This window comes from Lacerta agilis, chromosome 17 (genome assembly GCF_009819535.1).
Source record: "Lacerta agilis isolate rLacAgi1 chromosome 17, rLacAgi1.pri, whole genome shotgun sequence".
Taxonomy (NCBI): Eukaryota; Metazoa; Chordata; class Lepidosauria; order Squamata; family Lacertidae; genus Lacerta; species Lacerta agilis.
This window is the reverse complement of record NC_046328.1, coordinates 30448854-30464774: the sequence shown is the minus strand read 5'-3', so window position 1 is coordinate 30464774 and position 15921 is coordinate 30448854. Positions and strand designations below refer to the sequence as shown.

The 15921-nt window shown below is 42.9% G+C and overlaps 2 protein-coding genes across 2 annotated transcripts in view; both read left to right on the top strand.

The window, feature by feature from the left end:
* Nucleotides 1-168: 168 nt before the first annotated feature.
* LOC117061555 (cytochrome b-c1 complex subunit 8-like) lies at nucleotides 169-5448 on the top strand. Its single transcript, XM_033174429.1, has 3 exons — nucleotides 169-325; nucleotides 1355-1522; nucleotides 5239-5448. The coding sequence occupies exons 2-3, from the start codon at nucleotides 1369-1371 to the stop codon at nucleotides 5331-5333; spliced, it is 249 nt and encodes an 82-aa protein (XP_033030320.1). The 5' UTR covers nucleotides 169-325; nucleotides 1355-1368; the 3' UTR covers nucleotides 5334-5448.
* A 3307-nt stretch (nucleotides 5449-8755) lies between these two features.
* The window catches only part of PACS1 (phosphofurin acidic cluster sorting protein 1), a 71211-nt gene continuing 64045 nt past the window's right edge, over nucleotides 8756-15921 (top strand). The window contains exon 1 of the mRNA XM_033174140.1: nucleotides 8756-9199. Coding sequence (XP_033030031.1) covers nucleotides 8826-9199 — 374 coding nt within the window. The 5' untranslated portion in view covers nucleotides 8756-8825. The remainder of the gene's footprint in view (nucleotides 9200-15921) is intronic.

Genomic DNA, 15921 nt, shown 5'->3' with positions numbered 1-15921 from the left:
TCCCCCTCTCCTCCCAAGGAGAGAGAAGGGCAGCCGACTTCACAGCGGCCGCGGAGCGAGCTGCGCGTGCGTAGAAAGCGCACTAGGAAGCTCCCGTAAACCGACGTTCTGCGCGTCAGCCATGTGAGGGCCGGGAGTCGACTTCAGCGGTTGCCAGTGAGCATGCTCAGCAGTACGTCGCGGGCAGGCTGGCCTGATAGCGATTCTATAGAGTCGTTTAAACCGGAAGTGACCTTGCTGGGACCGGAAAAGGGAAAGGAGGACCTGTTGCCATTGCTGATGCTGGAGTGAGAAGCGGTGACCTTTCCTGCAAGGAGCTGAGCGGGTGCGTAGAAGGGAGAATGTGGTTGGAAAGGGTTCTGTCACGCCGGCCTTTATACTCTCAGGATTCAGGAGTCCCCTAAGGGTCCTCGGTCTCTCTTTACTCCGGTGTAAACAGCACCCACTAGAACAGGCATAGGCAAACTCCGGCCCTCAAGATGTTTGGGACTACAATTCCCATCATCCCTGACCACTGGTCCTGTTAGCTAGGGATGGTGGGAACTGTAGTCCCAAACATCTGGAAGGCCGGAGTTTGCCTATGCCTGCACTAGAAGCTCCCTGGAACCATGAGTCCGTCTAGCTCAGTCTTGTTTCCCCAACCTTCCCCAATTTTTGGTCCCCGCACGTTGTTAGACTACAATTCCCATTATCCCTGACCATTGGGGCTACTGGGAGTTGTAGTCCAACATCACCTTGGGGCCCAAGATTGGGAAAGGCTGTTCTACACAGATGTTACTGGACTACATGCAAGGCAACTTCCCTCACCAACGTGCATCCTACACCTTCATTATATAGCTTCTGGTGAATGCTGGTAAAAATGCACCTCTTTACCCTGGCTTTTGACACTTGATGTGTATATTTCTGGAATTTTAAAGTTGTTTTTAATGTTATGTAATGTTGTGTTTTTAATGTTACTAATGTGTTTTAAGTGTTGTAACCTGCCCTGGGACCTTAGGGTGAAGAATGGGTAATAAATTGCAGGAATAATAATAAAAACTGCAACTCCTATTGTCCTTGACCCTTAGCCTTGCTGGGTGGCACTGGTGGGAGTTGTAGCACAACCACATTTGGAGGGCAAGAGATTCCCCACTCCTGGTCCATGTGGTTCTGAGACATGCTAACCTCTTTTTGTCATGCAGATATAGTCAGAGGTTGATACTTGGTCTTGCTTCACCCTATATCGTAAGTGAGTTACTGGAAAACTTCCTTAAACAACCCCCTATGCAAAGTTAAAATGTTCGGAGAATGCACACCACTTCAGCAATGCTTTGCTAATCCTGTACTTTTCTGTCATTCCTGTTTCCTTTTGCAGAACAGCCTACCAAAATGGGTATTCACTTTGGAAACTTGGAGAGAGTAAAGCATGTGATCACCTACAGCTTGTCTCCATTTGAACAAAGAGCTTTCCCAAACTACTTCTCCAAAGGAATTCTTAATGTCTGGAGGCGGTTCAGTTCACAGGTCTTGCGGGTGGTGCCTCGTAAGTTAAAAATTATTTAGGCTGCTCCTTCTGCTTCTTGCTTGTGTGCTCAGTGTTACCCTTGAGGGCTGGTTCTTTCTCCAGGATTAGTGCATTAATGTTCAAAGTGAAGATCAAAGGAAGTACTCAGGATGTTGGTTTCAGAAGAAGGCAATCTCTGGAGCAACATATGGCATTGGGGGAGGGGGGTGGAAGCAGTTTCTTCATTGCCATCATAGTGCAAAGACGGCATGGAGCAGATTAGATGAACTTCATTATTGTTATTATTTATTTCATTTATGAATAGCTTCCTATGAATTAACTTGAAGTTACTTTGGAAACTTAAGTTGGTCCAGAATGCAGCAGCCAGATTATCAGATGGAGTACTGTTTAGATCTCACATAGCCCCGTTTCAAAGCAGTGGTATTTTCTTCTCCCCAGCCTCCTGCCATGAGAGATCTTCCCTTCCCTGCCTCCCAAACAGGGTTTTTCATCCACCATCCATCACTTTTATCTGCATGCTAACCCCTTCTTAACCCTGAGTAGAGGACCACAAAAGAACAGAGCAAAGTAGAAACAAAAAGAAAGTAGAAAAGAAAAAGAAAGGATAACAAAGAGATAAGAATATTAAAGGAATAAGATACTAATAAAGGAAGTAAAGAAATAGGTTAAAAGGACTTCCAACTATCCATCTGTCGGTTATATATATTAGAGTTCTTCAAAATAGTCAGTTGTTCAATCCAGCATAGTATCCAGCCGGATTATAAATTGTTTTAATTGTTGTAACACATCCTGGGATCTTGGGTTGAAGAGCAGGTAATTAATAAAATTAAAAACCCAGATTTATTTATTTTTTTAAAAAACCCAGAATTTCAGATCCAATGCAGATAACAACTGGGGTAAAAAATTCCACTTATAAGGCTTCTTGAAATAGAGAAGCTTTCAGCAGGCACTGAAAAAACAATAGAGATGATGCTTGTCTTACATGTAGGTGGGGGGAGTTCCCAGTTCTGGCATTGCGCAGGACAGACCTGCTGATGAGATGGTTATCTTCAGAAGGCCCTCTCCTGTAGAACATAGTGACTGGCTGGGTATATAGGGGATGAACCACTCCTTTTATGTATCCTGGTTCCGAGCCATACAGGGTTTTGTGCCAACACCTTGAACTTAGCCTGGTAGCTAGTGGGCAGCCTGTGCCAATTTATAAAAGACAGTTCTCTTTGCTCTACATTGGAAGCACTAGATGGAGCAAGAGAGCAGAGCAAGGTGACAATCTCCTTTAGTCAGTACACAGTGGCAATAACAGTCTACTCTCCCACGTGTTCCGGAATTATAATCTCCTTACTGTAATTACAAAATCTCGTTAGCAATTAGTCATCTTTAGCATCAATGACGAGGATAGTTAGCATTTAAATAGTGCATTTCAATAGTTCAACGAATTCATATGCTGTTGCAGCAATTGACAGCAGTTTGTGAAGTCCTGAGGTCTTCAGGTTTTATATTAGTGCTAGCAGCCTCTTGCATAGTGTTTCCTTCCTTCTCCTGCTGTACTCTCCTCAACCCTGAGATGACCTATTCAGGCTCTGAGGTGGGTCCCTGTAAGGGCCAGCTTCCAAGCCCCTGCTCCACCTGTGTATCTTTTAAATCTTCTAGTGGCTCGGACTGTCATCGCAGCATGATGACCAACCACTAAAAATGCTACAGAGAGAAAAACTACTCTCTCTCTCTCTCTCTCTCTCTCTATATATATATATATATATATATATTCACAAAGTGGAATGCAACAGCAGAGACAACCAGTCTGAATACCATTTAAAAGAATTAAATATGATACAACCACACTCCATAATATTTTTAAAACACTGGGTTGCATCCAACTAACACATACTTGGAGTAGTAGGCCCACACAAATCAATGAACTTGGCTACTATAAGTGAGTTGGATAAAACCACATTTTGTGGTGATCTTAAATAATCAGCACACAAAAAATGAACTAGTACGGCACAAGCTCAGCATTCTGTTGGCAGCTTAGAACATCATCACTTCAGCCCAATTTACACAGGCCACTGAAACCTACAAAGAAAAAATAATAAAGTCTTCAACGTTCCCCTAAAAAATATTGATACCAAAATATCACTTGTCAGCAGTTACTTTTATGGGAAGGCCAGTTTGACAGGGACCAATGGAAGGAGGCGATGATGGTGGACTTGTATTAAAAGTACAGTATTTTGGATTACAGGTTATAGCAAACAATTCAGTGAAAAGATGGATCCAGCCTTGGTAGTTTATGCAGGGGTGGGAAAGCTTGGAGCTGAGAGCCAAATGCAGCCTTTCTGGCGCTCTCTGGCCTTTGGGACTCTCCAGACGGCTCTCCTCCTGGCTCTGCTTTGTACCCTCCTTGACTGGTTCTCCTTGGCTTGGATTGTGTCCTTGAATTCTGACAACAGTTCTTGCATTCAGGATGGAGGACAGAGAGGGTGTTTGTGTGTGCATGTTTAGAAACTAGTATACAGATGCAAACGTTTACATTCATTGCTCCATCCACTTTTGCCTCTGATTCCACCCACCACTGGTGTGTGGCCCCCCAGAAGGGAATTCAGTTGAAAAAGATTCCACACCCCTGTGTTTATGTATTAGCCTGGTAGCCATAGGCAACAAGTAATTCTGTACAGGCGAGTGAGTGGGCTTGCAGAGTGGGGACAGATTCTATTCCTTCTCTGTGCCCAGAATTGAAACCAAGTGGGCTGCCATAAAAGAGAAACCTCCTCTTTGTAGCATAAAAATTTACTAGGCTCCTCCAACTTGTTGTTGTTTCTCTTTTTTCTTTTCTCGTTTTTTATATCTAACTCATTTGTAACTGAAAATCAATAAAACACTTTAAAAAAAGAAATGTACCATGCTCTTGCAGAGTGAAAAAACTCTCTGCCAACCCCCAGCACACACACACACACACACACACACACACACACATAGATATAGATATAGATATATATTGCAGGTTAGTAACTTTTTAGGGTTTAGTGTAAGGGGTGAAGAGCTGTAATCCAACTACATTTGGGGGGCACCACATTGGCTAATCGTGGGTTAATGCATAAATTTATTTGCTTCCATTGCAATACTTTTCTTGGAAAAAACTCATCAATGTAGAAGAAAATGGCAACAAACTGGAATCTTAAAAAACAGTATTCTTTCTTTTAAAAAAATGTTTGGAAATGGCTTTTTCTTTAGTCAAAGAGGGGGATAGAAATAAAAAGACAGATGGGGTTAGGCCACACAAATATATGTAGAACTAGCAGTGCATCTTTAAGGAAATGAGGAATGTCAGAGCACTTGCCATATCCTGGGCTGTCATGATTATAAAACTCCTACTTGTACATGTTATTAAGCAGGAGTAGGGGAGTCTCTTGCGCTCCAGATCTTGCTGGACTACAGTTTCCATAATTCCTGACCGCTGGCCATGCTGTCCAGGGTATATGGGAGTTGGTGTCCAACATCTGGAGAGCCACGGGTTCTCCATCCCTTTTATAAAAGATGGTACTGCATTCCCGATTATTTGCTGGAATGATACTTCATACCAGAAGAATGTTATTTTAGTAACATGTATTTAGCCTTTGTTACAGTAGAGTATGGGAACTTAAGGGCTGTGCCAATAGGGTGATAAATAAGTGGTTTTGATAAGGGTTATGAGGGTTATTGTAGTTGTAAAGCTAACTGTGTTTCTTTTTTAACCTCCTAAGCCTTTGTTGTGGCCTATGTCATCTATTCCTGGGGAACCGAAGAATTTGAACGTCTTAAAAGGAAGAACCCAGCTGACTATGAGAATGATGAATAATCTGACAGATAACAAAGAAAACAGTTGCCAGCATTTATTCTTGGCCTCAGCTTGTTGACATGAATATGCAAATATTTAAAATAACACTGGTTCAATAAACCTCTCTTCCTGTTCTGCTTGTGAGTGTGATTCTTTAAGCTTTACCAAAAGCTGAATATGAAGGCATGGGGCTGTTTTTGCTACTGTCTAGTATTCAGCTGTTTCAGGGATGGAGGACATGTGGAGCTTTCCAGATGTTGTATTCTACCTCCCATCAGCCCCAGCCAGCATGGCCAGTGGTCAGGGCTGATGGAAATTACAGTCCTGCACCATCTGGAGGGCTACAGCAGGGATGAGGAACCTCAGCCCTGGAGGCCAAATGTGGCCCTCTAGGCAATTCCAGCTGGTCCTTGGTCCCCAGGCCACACCCACTTCCCAGGTCCTGTAACTCACTAGGCACCCTCCTTGGGTATTTTTACCTTGCTGGAATGCATGCCTGGATGGAGTATAGAGGAGGGTGTATACTGCTAAATGTGTGTAGAATCTAACCTAATGTGCCAAGGTAAATCCATGTTTGAAGCTTTGAGCTTTGTTGTTGGAAAAGCGGAATAGAAATATATCAAATCAAATCAGTTGCTCCACCCATTTTTATGTCCGGCCCCTCCTGCCACTGGTATCTGACTCCCATAATGGAATATGTAGGCTGAAAAAGGCTCCTTGCCCCTGGGCTATAGATTCCTCATCTCTGTTCTGCTTTTGGTAAATGAAGTCTAAAAAGGGCAATTTTTATTATTTTATTCATGGGTGCATATTTATCTCCCTCCTTTCTGCCCTGAATACAACTTAATAACAAACTGAAAAGGTATCAAAGCTGGAATGTTCTGCACTGAACGCTGATGAAAGGAGGGGGCCCTATGGGTCTTTCCAAGTAAGGAGGCAAAAAAAAAATGCTTGTGTTCCAAATAACCACACTTTTTTCAGCTGTGAGGCTTCTGTTGGTGGCCTAATTGGGTAGGCAAGATCATGTGGTTCTTTACAGATCTTGGCCACAAACCATATATAGGACTTCAAAGGTAAATCACTGGTGCTTTGAATTTAGACTGATTTCCTGAGCGTTCCAGGACTGCGTAGGTTAAAACCAACACTTTCAATTGGGTTTGGGAATGTATAGGCAGCCATTGCAGCTGTGCCAGAACAAGCATTATGTGCTCAATACAGCCTCATTTTTGTCAGCAATCTTGCTGCTGCATTCTTCAACAAAGGCAGCCCTATGTATAATGCATCTCGGTAATCTAATCTGGAGGTTACTAGAGCACAGATTACTGTCCAGATAGAGGAGCAATTGGACCACCAGTTGAACCTGGTAGGGCTGTACACCACTCATCTGACCAGAGGAACCACCTATTAACAGCATCTTGTTTGGATTGGGCCTCAATTGACTGGTCCTTGTTTAGTCCATCACTGTGACTAGGCACATGATCAATGAATACATCTATCACCTCACCTGCAGGGGAGGAAATTGAAAAATAGTGTTATGTGTACCAGTGGTAGACTGATGACAATACACTGCAAAACTCCTTATGACTATACTTGGCAGCATGTAGATAACTAGGTTGGGGTGAGGTGACACCTGGCAGCCACATTGGTGCCAGCTGTGCAATACATCATGCATATATAGTTCTACCATGCAAGAGGGATCCTGGGCCAATCAGAATCCTCGGTGGACAGGCTCTTGACACATATGGCCCTTTTGGGGACCATATGCCAAGGGTGGGTTGGGGCAAGTGGCAAAAGTAGATGCAGCAACATGTGTGACTTTTGCCCTTTTTACAGTATGGTATACTCCCAGACACACAAAAGCCATAAATTTCTACACTCGCCACACATATTTATCTCTCCTCCTGCACCCAGTGATGCAAATGTGTGTAGAGCAGGGCTGTGGCAGAGTTACCTTGGGAGAGTATAGAGGGCCAAGCAGAGAAGCTCAGAGGGCCACATTTGGCATTGAGGTCCGCCACCCCTGGCTTATACCATAAGAAATATGTGAGGCTTTAAGATGCTGGAAACCTCCTTGGTCCTATAGGCACTGCATAATAGCAATGTGTGTTTATGTTTTTAACTGTTTCCCGCTCTTGAGGACAGGTACAGTACTAACTGGACTGAGGGGGGAAAATAGTACAATATTGGTCCCCCTTCCTGTGTCAAATATATGCTGTGTTTATGTCTAATGATGCATTTACATTTAAGTTGCCCCTTTTCCTTGTGGTAGCATAGGAGAGGAGAGAGGGCAAGCAATCTTCCCAACTAGGAAGTGGTGGGCTTGGTGCTCCTACCTCAACAGAGACTGTTATTTTTCTCTCAGAGATCTTAACACGTGGGACACAACTTGTCCACCTAGAAATATACTTGGCTCTTCTGTGTCCCATTTTCTTCTTGTGCGGCCACAGTCTATGTACTTTATAAATGTCATAATTTGGCTTTGAAGGCCAAAAAATGGGAAATATACAGCTGTTCCCTGTTTTTTGTTGGGAGCCCCCCAGAGTGGCTGGGGGACCCAGTCAGATGGGCAGCATATAAATACATTAATAATACAGTAATAATTCCCTCTCTGCCATGGGTGAAGCAGCAATGATCGTTGCTTCAGATATATTGTGAAGACTTCTCTCTCTCTCTGCCCCGCTTTCCCTGACCTGCTAGGCTGGACCCTGTTTTACCTCCTTGAATCTTCTGAATTTGTTTTATTATTTTGTTATTGTACTATTTTACTGGTTTTGGGCTGTGTTTTGGTTCAGGGTTGTTGTTATACTGTACGCTGCTTTAAGGTATTTTTTGTACTGCTAAGCGGTATATAAATGCATTGTAAATAAATACATTTAAAAAAAAATACAGTACAGTATATACCCTATCTCCCTTCACAATACGGATTCCCTCCACCCCCACCCGTTTCTAATTTAACGTGTATACGGGGACGTGTTGCGTGAGCTTTCCCTAAGGAGAGCGTCGAGCTCGCCTTGTTAAGAGTGAAGGGAAGGAAGTGAGGGTCGATTGGAGGAGAAAAGAATTTAAGCGAGAGAAAGAGAGAAGAGGGCGGGGGGAAGGCGTGCGCGCGAGAGAAATACACACTGTAAAAGCGCGAGCGCGAGCGATAGATCGCTCCACCCAATCAGCGCGCGCAGAGCCGTCAAGGCGCCCAATCGTCGTCCTCCCGCGCGCGCGAGCGCCCCCTTTAATTTGGGTTTGAGCCCGCAACTGCCGCCGCCGCCGCCCTCCCCCCAATCTCCCCGCCCTTTTCCCAAGCAACCGTTCCTCAAATTCGCTGCCTCTCGCGCACGCGCTCCTCCTCCGCCAGCGGCTTCGCGCTCGCTCCTCCTCCTATTCGGGAGCGCGCCTGCAGGGGCAACAGGAGTCAAACCCAGCCGCGCGGCTGAAGGGGAAAGAAGGCGGCGGCTGAGGCGCGGCGGCGGCGCTAGCGGGGATTGAGGGAGACTCTCGTCGTCGTCGTCCTGCTCAGCCATGGCGGAGAGAGGGGCGCTCGGCGGCCAGCGGGGCTCGCTCACTCCTTCGCTGCACCAGCCGGCATCCAGCGCCTCAGCCTCTTCGGCGTCCCCGGCTGCACAGAGCGTTTCGGGGCAGCCTCCGCCGCCGACGGCGGTGCTACAGCAGCAGCAGCTGGCGCCTCCTCCTGCTCCTCCGGCGGCGGCGGCGCCTTCGTTGTCTCAGCCGGCCGCTCTCGGCCCCGGAGGAGGCTCTCTGGCCCCGGGGGGAGGCGGCTCGGGGGCTCCCGGGTCAGGCACGGCGGCGGCGGCGACGGCAGGGGGGCGCCCGGTCCAGATGAACCTTTACGCCACCTGGGAGGTGGACCGGAGCTCGCCCAGCTGCGTGCCCAGGTGAGGAAGTGGGGGTGGGGGTGGGGGGGGGAGGAGAGAGAGAGAGACTCTTTCCTTCCTTTAACATTCTTTGGTACCGTCACCGTATAGATATTATGTATTCAGTGGCATAGAAACGTGCATTTAATAAACCGATTCCCTGAGGGGTAAGTAGTAGCCGTGTCGCAGCAGCAACACACACATACACACACAAAAAAAAAAAGAGGAGGAAGAGGATTCGTCTTTGTGGGCAAGCTGGAGACTTAGCACGTTTATCTGCTTTTGTTGGGTTGCAGGGTTTCTTTCCTTCCGACCTAGTATCTTCTCATCCATGTCCCCCCCCCACCGTGTCTCACCCCGTTATCTCCCTCCATTTACCTTCGCAGGTGTGGAAGTCAAGCCCGACCCCACCCACTCCAAGACCTCCTTGCTCTATCGCCTGCCAAAAAGGGAAAAGGGAAAAAACACACATAGAGAAAAGGCGCCTCCCTATTTTAAGTATTTACATCCCTCCTCCTTGGGGAATAAAGGATGAAACCTAACCCTTAGCCATCATTTATCTGTTCCCCATATTTACAAAGTGTGTAGGTTTGTGTGGGGGGGATGATAGCAAATTGTCTTTTAATCATACACACTTGAATGTTAAAGAGTGGTTTTCCTTTATGTGGGGCTGTGGGTTGATGTTTAAGCAGGAGTGGGAAATTGAGGGGGGCTATACATAGAGGACACTTGTTCCTCTCAATGGGGGGCAGTTGCATCTAAAAGTTTTCTTACATGTGTGTTGGGGTCCTCTACCTTTACGGAGAACTAATACCCCCTTCCATCTATGCCTGCATGCCTTTAAAGAGAATGAGTTATATTTTAGCTACCATATTCCTCGTGCATAAAGAAGGGGGTGTCATCCTGTGTGTGGCTGTAGATATTACTTTTAACATTTGTATCCTGGTTTGAGTGCATATTTAGGTAGAAAAGCTGGAAAAGGCTAAAACAGAATAAATTAACCCCCATGTGTAGACATAAAACAGAACCAGCCCCTTCATCTTGAAACACCTACATCTGTCCCCACCCATGTAAAGGTGAACGAGGTTCTGTTAACCAGAACCCTCCCCCAGCAAATGTAAAGGATGAGGGATGTTCTCCTTTATAAGTCAATATGCTTATGTGGGAGGGGCTTGCCCCTCTGTGTGCTGGGGATGTAGGTTTTTCAAAGTGGAGCGGTTATTTAAATGATATTTAAGAGAAATATATATTATGAGGGTGGGTGTTGGAATTTCAAGATTGAGGAGTTGTTTCTCCTTCAACAGTCATCCATACACATAAGAAGTAGCTCATTTTTAAACATATGTGCCCCTGACAACATATAATAGAGGACAAGTCAACCTTCCTCACATAATGGAGAACTTGCCTTTTACTTTTCAAGGTTTAGATTTTCCCCCATCAAAAGGAGAATTAAAACCCCACCCCTCTTTGTTAGGAAAGAAGGGGACCTCTCCCTTTTCCAGAACATAATTTGACTCAGTAGGAAGATGTTCTGCCTAATACTGTAAAAGGAAATTATCCACAGCCCACTCACTTGGTAAAGTTGACGTGATTTCCCAGGTGAAAGTAAGGTCTTCACTCATGTAGATATTATATTCTGATTTGCATATGCACATCCTGCTTCAAGGCATGAGCAAAATCATTTCCTTATTATGAAAGCAAGCTGCACCACCCCATCTTTGCCATCATTTATTCGAAATAAGTGACCTTGGCCTTTTGAAGTGAAACAGAGCTCTGTTCTTCCTGTGAGGGTTTTCCATTAGGTGTTAGTAAGAATGCTTACCACTTAAACTTTCCCTTAGGGAAGATTGGGACTTCTCTTGCCCTTTCCCTATGATGATTGTTCTTTTAGAAACCCTCAGATGAAATCTGTCAAATTTTATAAAGGCAGCTACTTTCCAGTGAGTTTCCTAAAACAACCACTGATAAAGATGCTTTATTGATACAGTGGTAGCTCTCCATATACTCTTTGCTTGATAAATGCTTCTTGGGTGAATATGAAAAGAACCATCTAAGACATTAAAACAAGCCTTTCTGACTCCATTGAGCTTCTCTCGACTGAAATATATATGTAACAGTAGCTCCTCTAGAAACCATTCCACATGCCACTTTACTGCCTCATTGACAGGCGGATTAGTAAAAGTGGCTTTCCTGGATCTTTCCATTTATGGAGTGTAGAAGAGGTGAAATGACCCAATGCTGTCTTTGTGTTAAGACCTTTCAGTCCCCCTCCCCAAGGCACATCTTTGTGCAGTCTTGTATTTTCATCCAGAAATCAAACCACTTTCAATAGCCAAAAAATGCTACTGTCCTACAACAGATCTTTTAATGTGCAACTGTGTAAGAGCTTACCATATGTGGAGTTGTCTTATACTCCTTATAATTATTTTATAAAGTTCCATAATATAAGGGAACCTTAAGAACTTTGCTGTCCAACATAGCTGTCATTATGGACATTCCCTTATTCTTGTCATTTGTATCTATCAACCCTTGTACACAGCACTTCAGCAGTGAATTGTTTACTTAGGTTGGTTATGGACCTTGCTATACCGTGAGTGAGAGCTTGCTGTCTGCAGGTTACAGGTTCAACATAACCCCAAATGGAACATTTTGCATGAGTATGGCTGCCTTTTATTAAAGCATTTGTAGCTCGATTTTCTTCACCTGGTTATACTATGGGTAGTGCGCAGAATTTAAAAGATAAAACCTGATGAACTAAAAAACTATGAAATGCCTTCTGGAATTACAAATTTTAAGTTCTTACTGAAAGTCTCCCTCACCTGTGTTGATGAGCAATTGTTCCACTAAATGAGTTTCTTCTATCCGAAGTGACCTGTATACAGTGGTACCTCGGGCTACAGATGCTTCAGGTTACAGACGCTTCAGGTCACAGACTCTGCTAACCCAGAAATAGTACCTTGGGTTAAGAACTTTGCTTCAGGATGAGAACAGAAATCGCGCTGTGGCGGTGGGAGGCCCCCATTAGCTATAATTATAATAATAATAATAATAGTAATAATTTGTACCCTGCCCATCTGGCTGGGTCTCCCCAGCCACTCTGGGCGGCTTCCAACAAATATTAAAATACATTAAAATATCACAGATTAAAAATTTCCCTAAACAGTGGTATCTCAGGTTAAGAACAGTTTCAGGTTAAGAACGGACCTCCAGAACGAATTAAGTTCTTAACCCGAGGTAGCACTGTAGTTTAATGTCCTTGTAATGACTTTGTCTATAAGTCCCCTTTTAGTTGCATGAAGTGAAACTGGCTAAGCTATAAGATCAACTTTCCTCCTTGTGCTTAAAGCAAAGACATACTCCGCTCCTTTCTCACTTCATTAAATGATCTTTATTATTTGTGTTGAGCTGCTGCTGTTCTGAGGAAAGCCAAGATAGGCAGGCTGGCCACTCTGTTCTGTCTGGGTGGCAAAAAAATTGGCATAAGTGGGAAACAGCAGTTTTTGTCTACTGGGAGATGAGCCACTATCTCAAACTGATTGATTACTGTTTATTTTTAGTCTGCCTATACCTGTTTGATCTTGAAGAACCCAGGTGGCTGATTATTCTTCTCTCAAACAGACATCATGCTTGTTACAGGAATTATTATGCTAATCCCTTGTTCAGAACCTACATGAGACTTGGCCAATATTTTTTCTGCTAACAAGCATAATATCAGCATGTTTCTAACATCTATGATGCTGTGTTGTGGCATTTTGTGACAGCTGAGATTTGTCTCAAGGGCAGTATTTTTCCTACCCACCTCTTAAACAAGAATCAAACAATAATGGGTCTATTGCTAATCTTTAGACAAAGCTTAATTGAAGGATTTGTCTCAATAGATGCATAATTTGCTTCAAAAGCTGAATGTTCATTTGCTATAGTTGTTGTTGTTGTTGTTTTTTTAAATCCCCTTGGTTTGAATTCATGGTTTTGTTTCTCTGCTCAGCCACCATTTGGGGGAGGGCCTTTTAAATACAGTACACAGTTCAAATAGCTTTTTGAAAGCTGAAAGGAATAGTCCTAGACTCCTAGCCGGACTTGAACTGAAATACAGCAAAGAGCAAACCCCTTTCATCCAGCATGCAAAAAGAAAAGGTCCAATATTTTAACAATTATTTCTCTCCATATTAAAAAACAACAACAAACCATACCAGTTGTAGTCATATAACTGAATCATTTGTTTTGCTGAAATTTGGGTTATTTTAAACCTTCCAGTACCCTGATTTATAATGTTGTATTCAAAATGATTGATTAGTGTCCAGAGTACTGAATGTACCCCAGATGGGCTTTGTGATCCATGTCTAGTGTCTGTTTATAATGAAGGGGTGGACTAACTAATGATTTGGGCTTATTTTGCATATGCAGCTTAGTTCCCTCACCCTGTTTCTGAGAAAGCTGTGTTTGTTATGAATCAAGAATCTGCCTGTGATTACAGTAATCAAAAGTACACTTACTGTAAGATGGTATTCTTGTAAAAAAAAAAAAAAAAGGCTTCTGCTCTGAATAAGTAATTGGTTTAAAGCCACAAGGGGTCATAACAGTCATTCCAGTGCAATATTTTGCCATGTTTATTTTTTGAATAAAACACAATTCTCTGTCTTAAAGCAGTAGCTCTGAGACTGAGGGATACTGGAGAGGTGTGAGCTGTTTTCTTTTTCTTGGGTGATCACTGTCCATGTCTCAGTTGTACTAGAAATTGGTCCTCCTGTGTTCTGTATTGCTTCTGGTTGATGTACAACAGCCAAAAGTAGTTGATAAGCTCCACCTATTTCACATGGCTCTTGAGGTCTATTACATGACACCGGAAAGCATGTTGCATGCTTTACTAATACAGGAATTTAGTTCCTGCCACAGAGGAAGTTACTGTCTTTCCCATTCCAGAGGTGTCAGTAGTGATTGACTCTTACACTTTGCCATTTTTATAGGGATATTTTAACATCATGTTAAAAGAATTTGGACATGCAGTATCTGACACCATTGAGATGGCCTGAAATAAATCCTTTGCCTAGGGCAAATACATATATTTGTGTTGTTATTAATCCAACCACTTGTCTGACACCTCATGTCATTATTATACTGTATGCTCACCTGGGAGTAAGTCTTACTGAGCATAATAGGCCTAGTAAAATCTTGTGCATGCCTACTCAGAAATAACTCTCATTGAGTTACATTAGATGTACACCCAGGTAAGGGTAGATAATTGCAGTGTAAGTCATTTGGAACATGAGCTCAATATATCAATCCCTTCTCTGTGTAGTTCCAGGATAATAGAATTTGACAACACTTCCTTTTTTGTTTTTGTTTCTTCTCCATATTACACTGTTTGGTATAAAATACGTATTTGCTGTGCTCATGTTTTCCTCCCAGCTGAAGGGCTCCATTGATTTCCTTAGTGGAAAAGTAACTGTGGCAGGTGGAAAGGCAAGTTCTGCCACTGCTACATTTCTCCCTTTCAGCAAAAAGTAACTTCTTAAATGTTTCCATTGAGTTTACTAACTTGTAAATAGAACTTCAACATCTTTTTATAGTACTGTAGATAATGCAACTCAGAGTCTATAAATGTATCCAAGTTACATGTTTTTGTGACTCTTCTTTTACATGAGAGAGCATTAGAGTAATATTAGAAACCACCTGTGGAGATAACATTTCTTCAGAGTGTGCATGCATTTGAAGCACACTATTATCTAAATCTCCTTTTAAAATTTGAAACCTTTTATGATTCTTGAAAGGTTTCACTGTCTAGTATTAGTATAGTCTACATTATTATGAAGTCTTTGACAAACAACATCCTAGCAATCCATTTTTCCCCACTACTCCAGAAAGTTGTAACAAAGTGCTTGATGGTTTCTAAAGCAAGGAATATAGATTTGATCAGGCCCTTTTAATTTAGATACTTAGTAGATACTTAGCTTAGTTGCTTTAACCAAACATCATTGCAGTCTTTAGTTATGCTTGATACTGATTTAACATCAGGACATTTCAGGTTGCAATTTGGTTTTTCTCCCTGGAAAAAATGCCTGGTTTGTTGCATATAATATGGGGAGCTTCTCTCCTTCTTGACATGTTGCAATTATGGTAGCAAAATGTGGCAGACCACCATTCTGTGGGAATCACTGTTTTCTCATTGTGCTAATTAAATGTTGTCTACAATGGATGTCAGATATGATGTGCAGTATTGATGGTTATTTGGTCCATTATGTATGTGGCTGGGTGGCTTCCCTCAGTGATCATGATTTGTAATTACTTAACCAACTTTACTGTTGGGGTGGAAAGTGAGGCATGACTTGGGACCACCTGGAATTTAATTATTTTTCTTCAAGACCTTTTGGCATATATAAAAGGCACATTTTGTAATAGATGAATTTAGGGTTGTTCCCTCAGAACCTTAGTGTGCTTTGTGGAACAAATAGCATTTAATACTGATACTAAATGTTGCTTTTACTTCCACCAGAGTGAGGTTTTCCTAACACCCCAAAGGTATTGCTATAATACTTTACTTCCATAACAATTTTTCTTGTTAAGAAGGTGACACATTTTGTTGGTTTGATTTTTGTCACACTGAATGAAGAAAACTCTTAGTAAGGCCAGTGCACTTCATGGCATGTTAAGCATTACATGTATTTGCCATATAACGTATGGCCATTTACCCCAGGATGAGGAAGCTATGGCCCTCTAGATGTTGTTGGACTCCAATTCTCAGCATT

What these genes read in the sequence shown, in the direction of transcription:
- LOC117061555 (XM_033174429.1), top strand. Translation starts at nt 1,369, where the DNA reads ATGGGTATTCACTTTGGAAACTTGGAGAGAGTAAAGCATGTGATCACC. An exon ending in GGTCTTGCGGGTGGTGCCTC is followed by an intron (nt 1,523 to 5,238) that starts GTAAGTTAAAAA and finishes TAACCTCCTAAG; the next exon opens with CCTTTGTTGTGGCCTATGTC.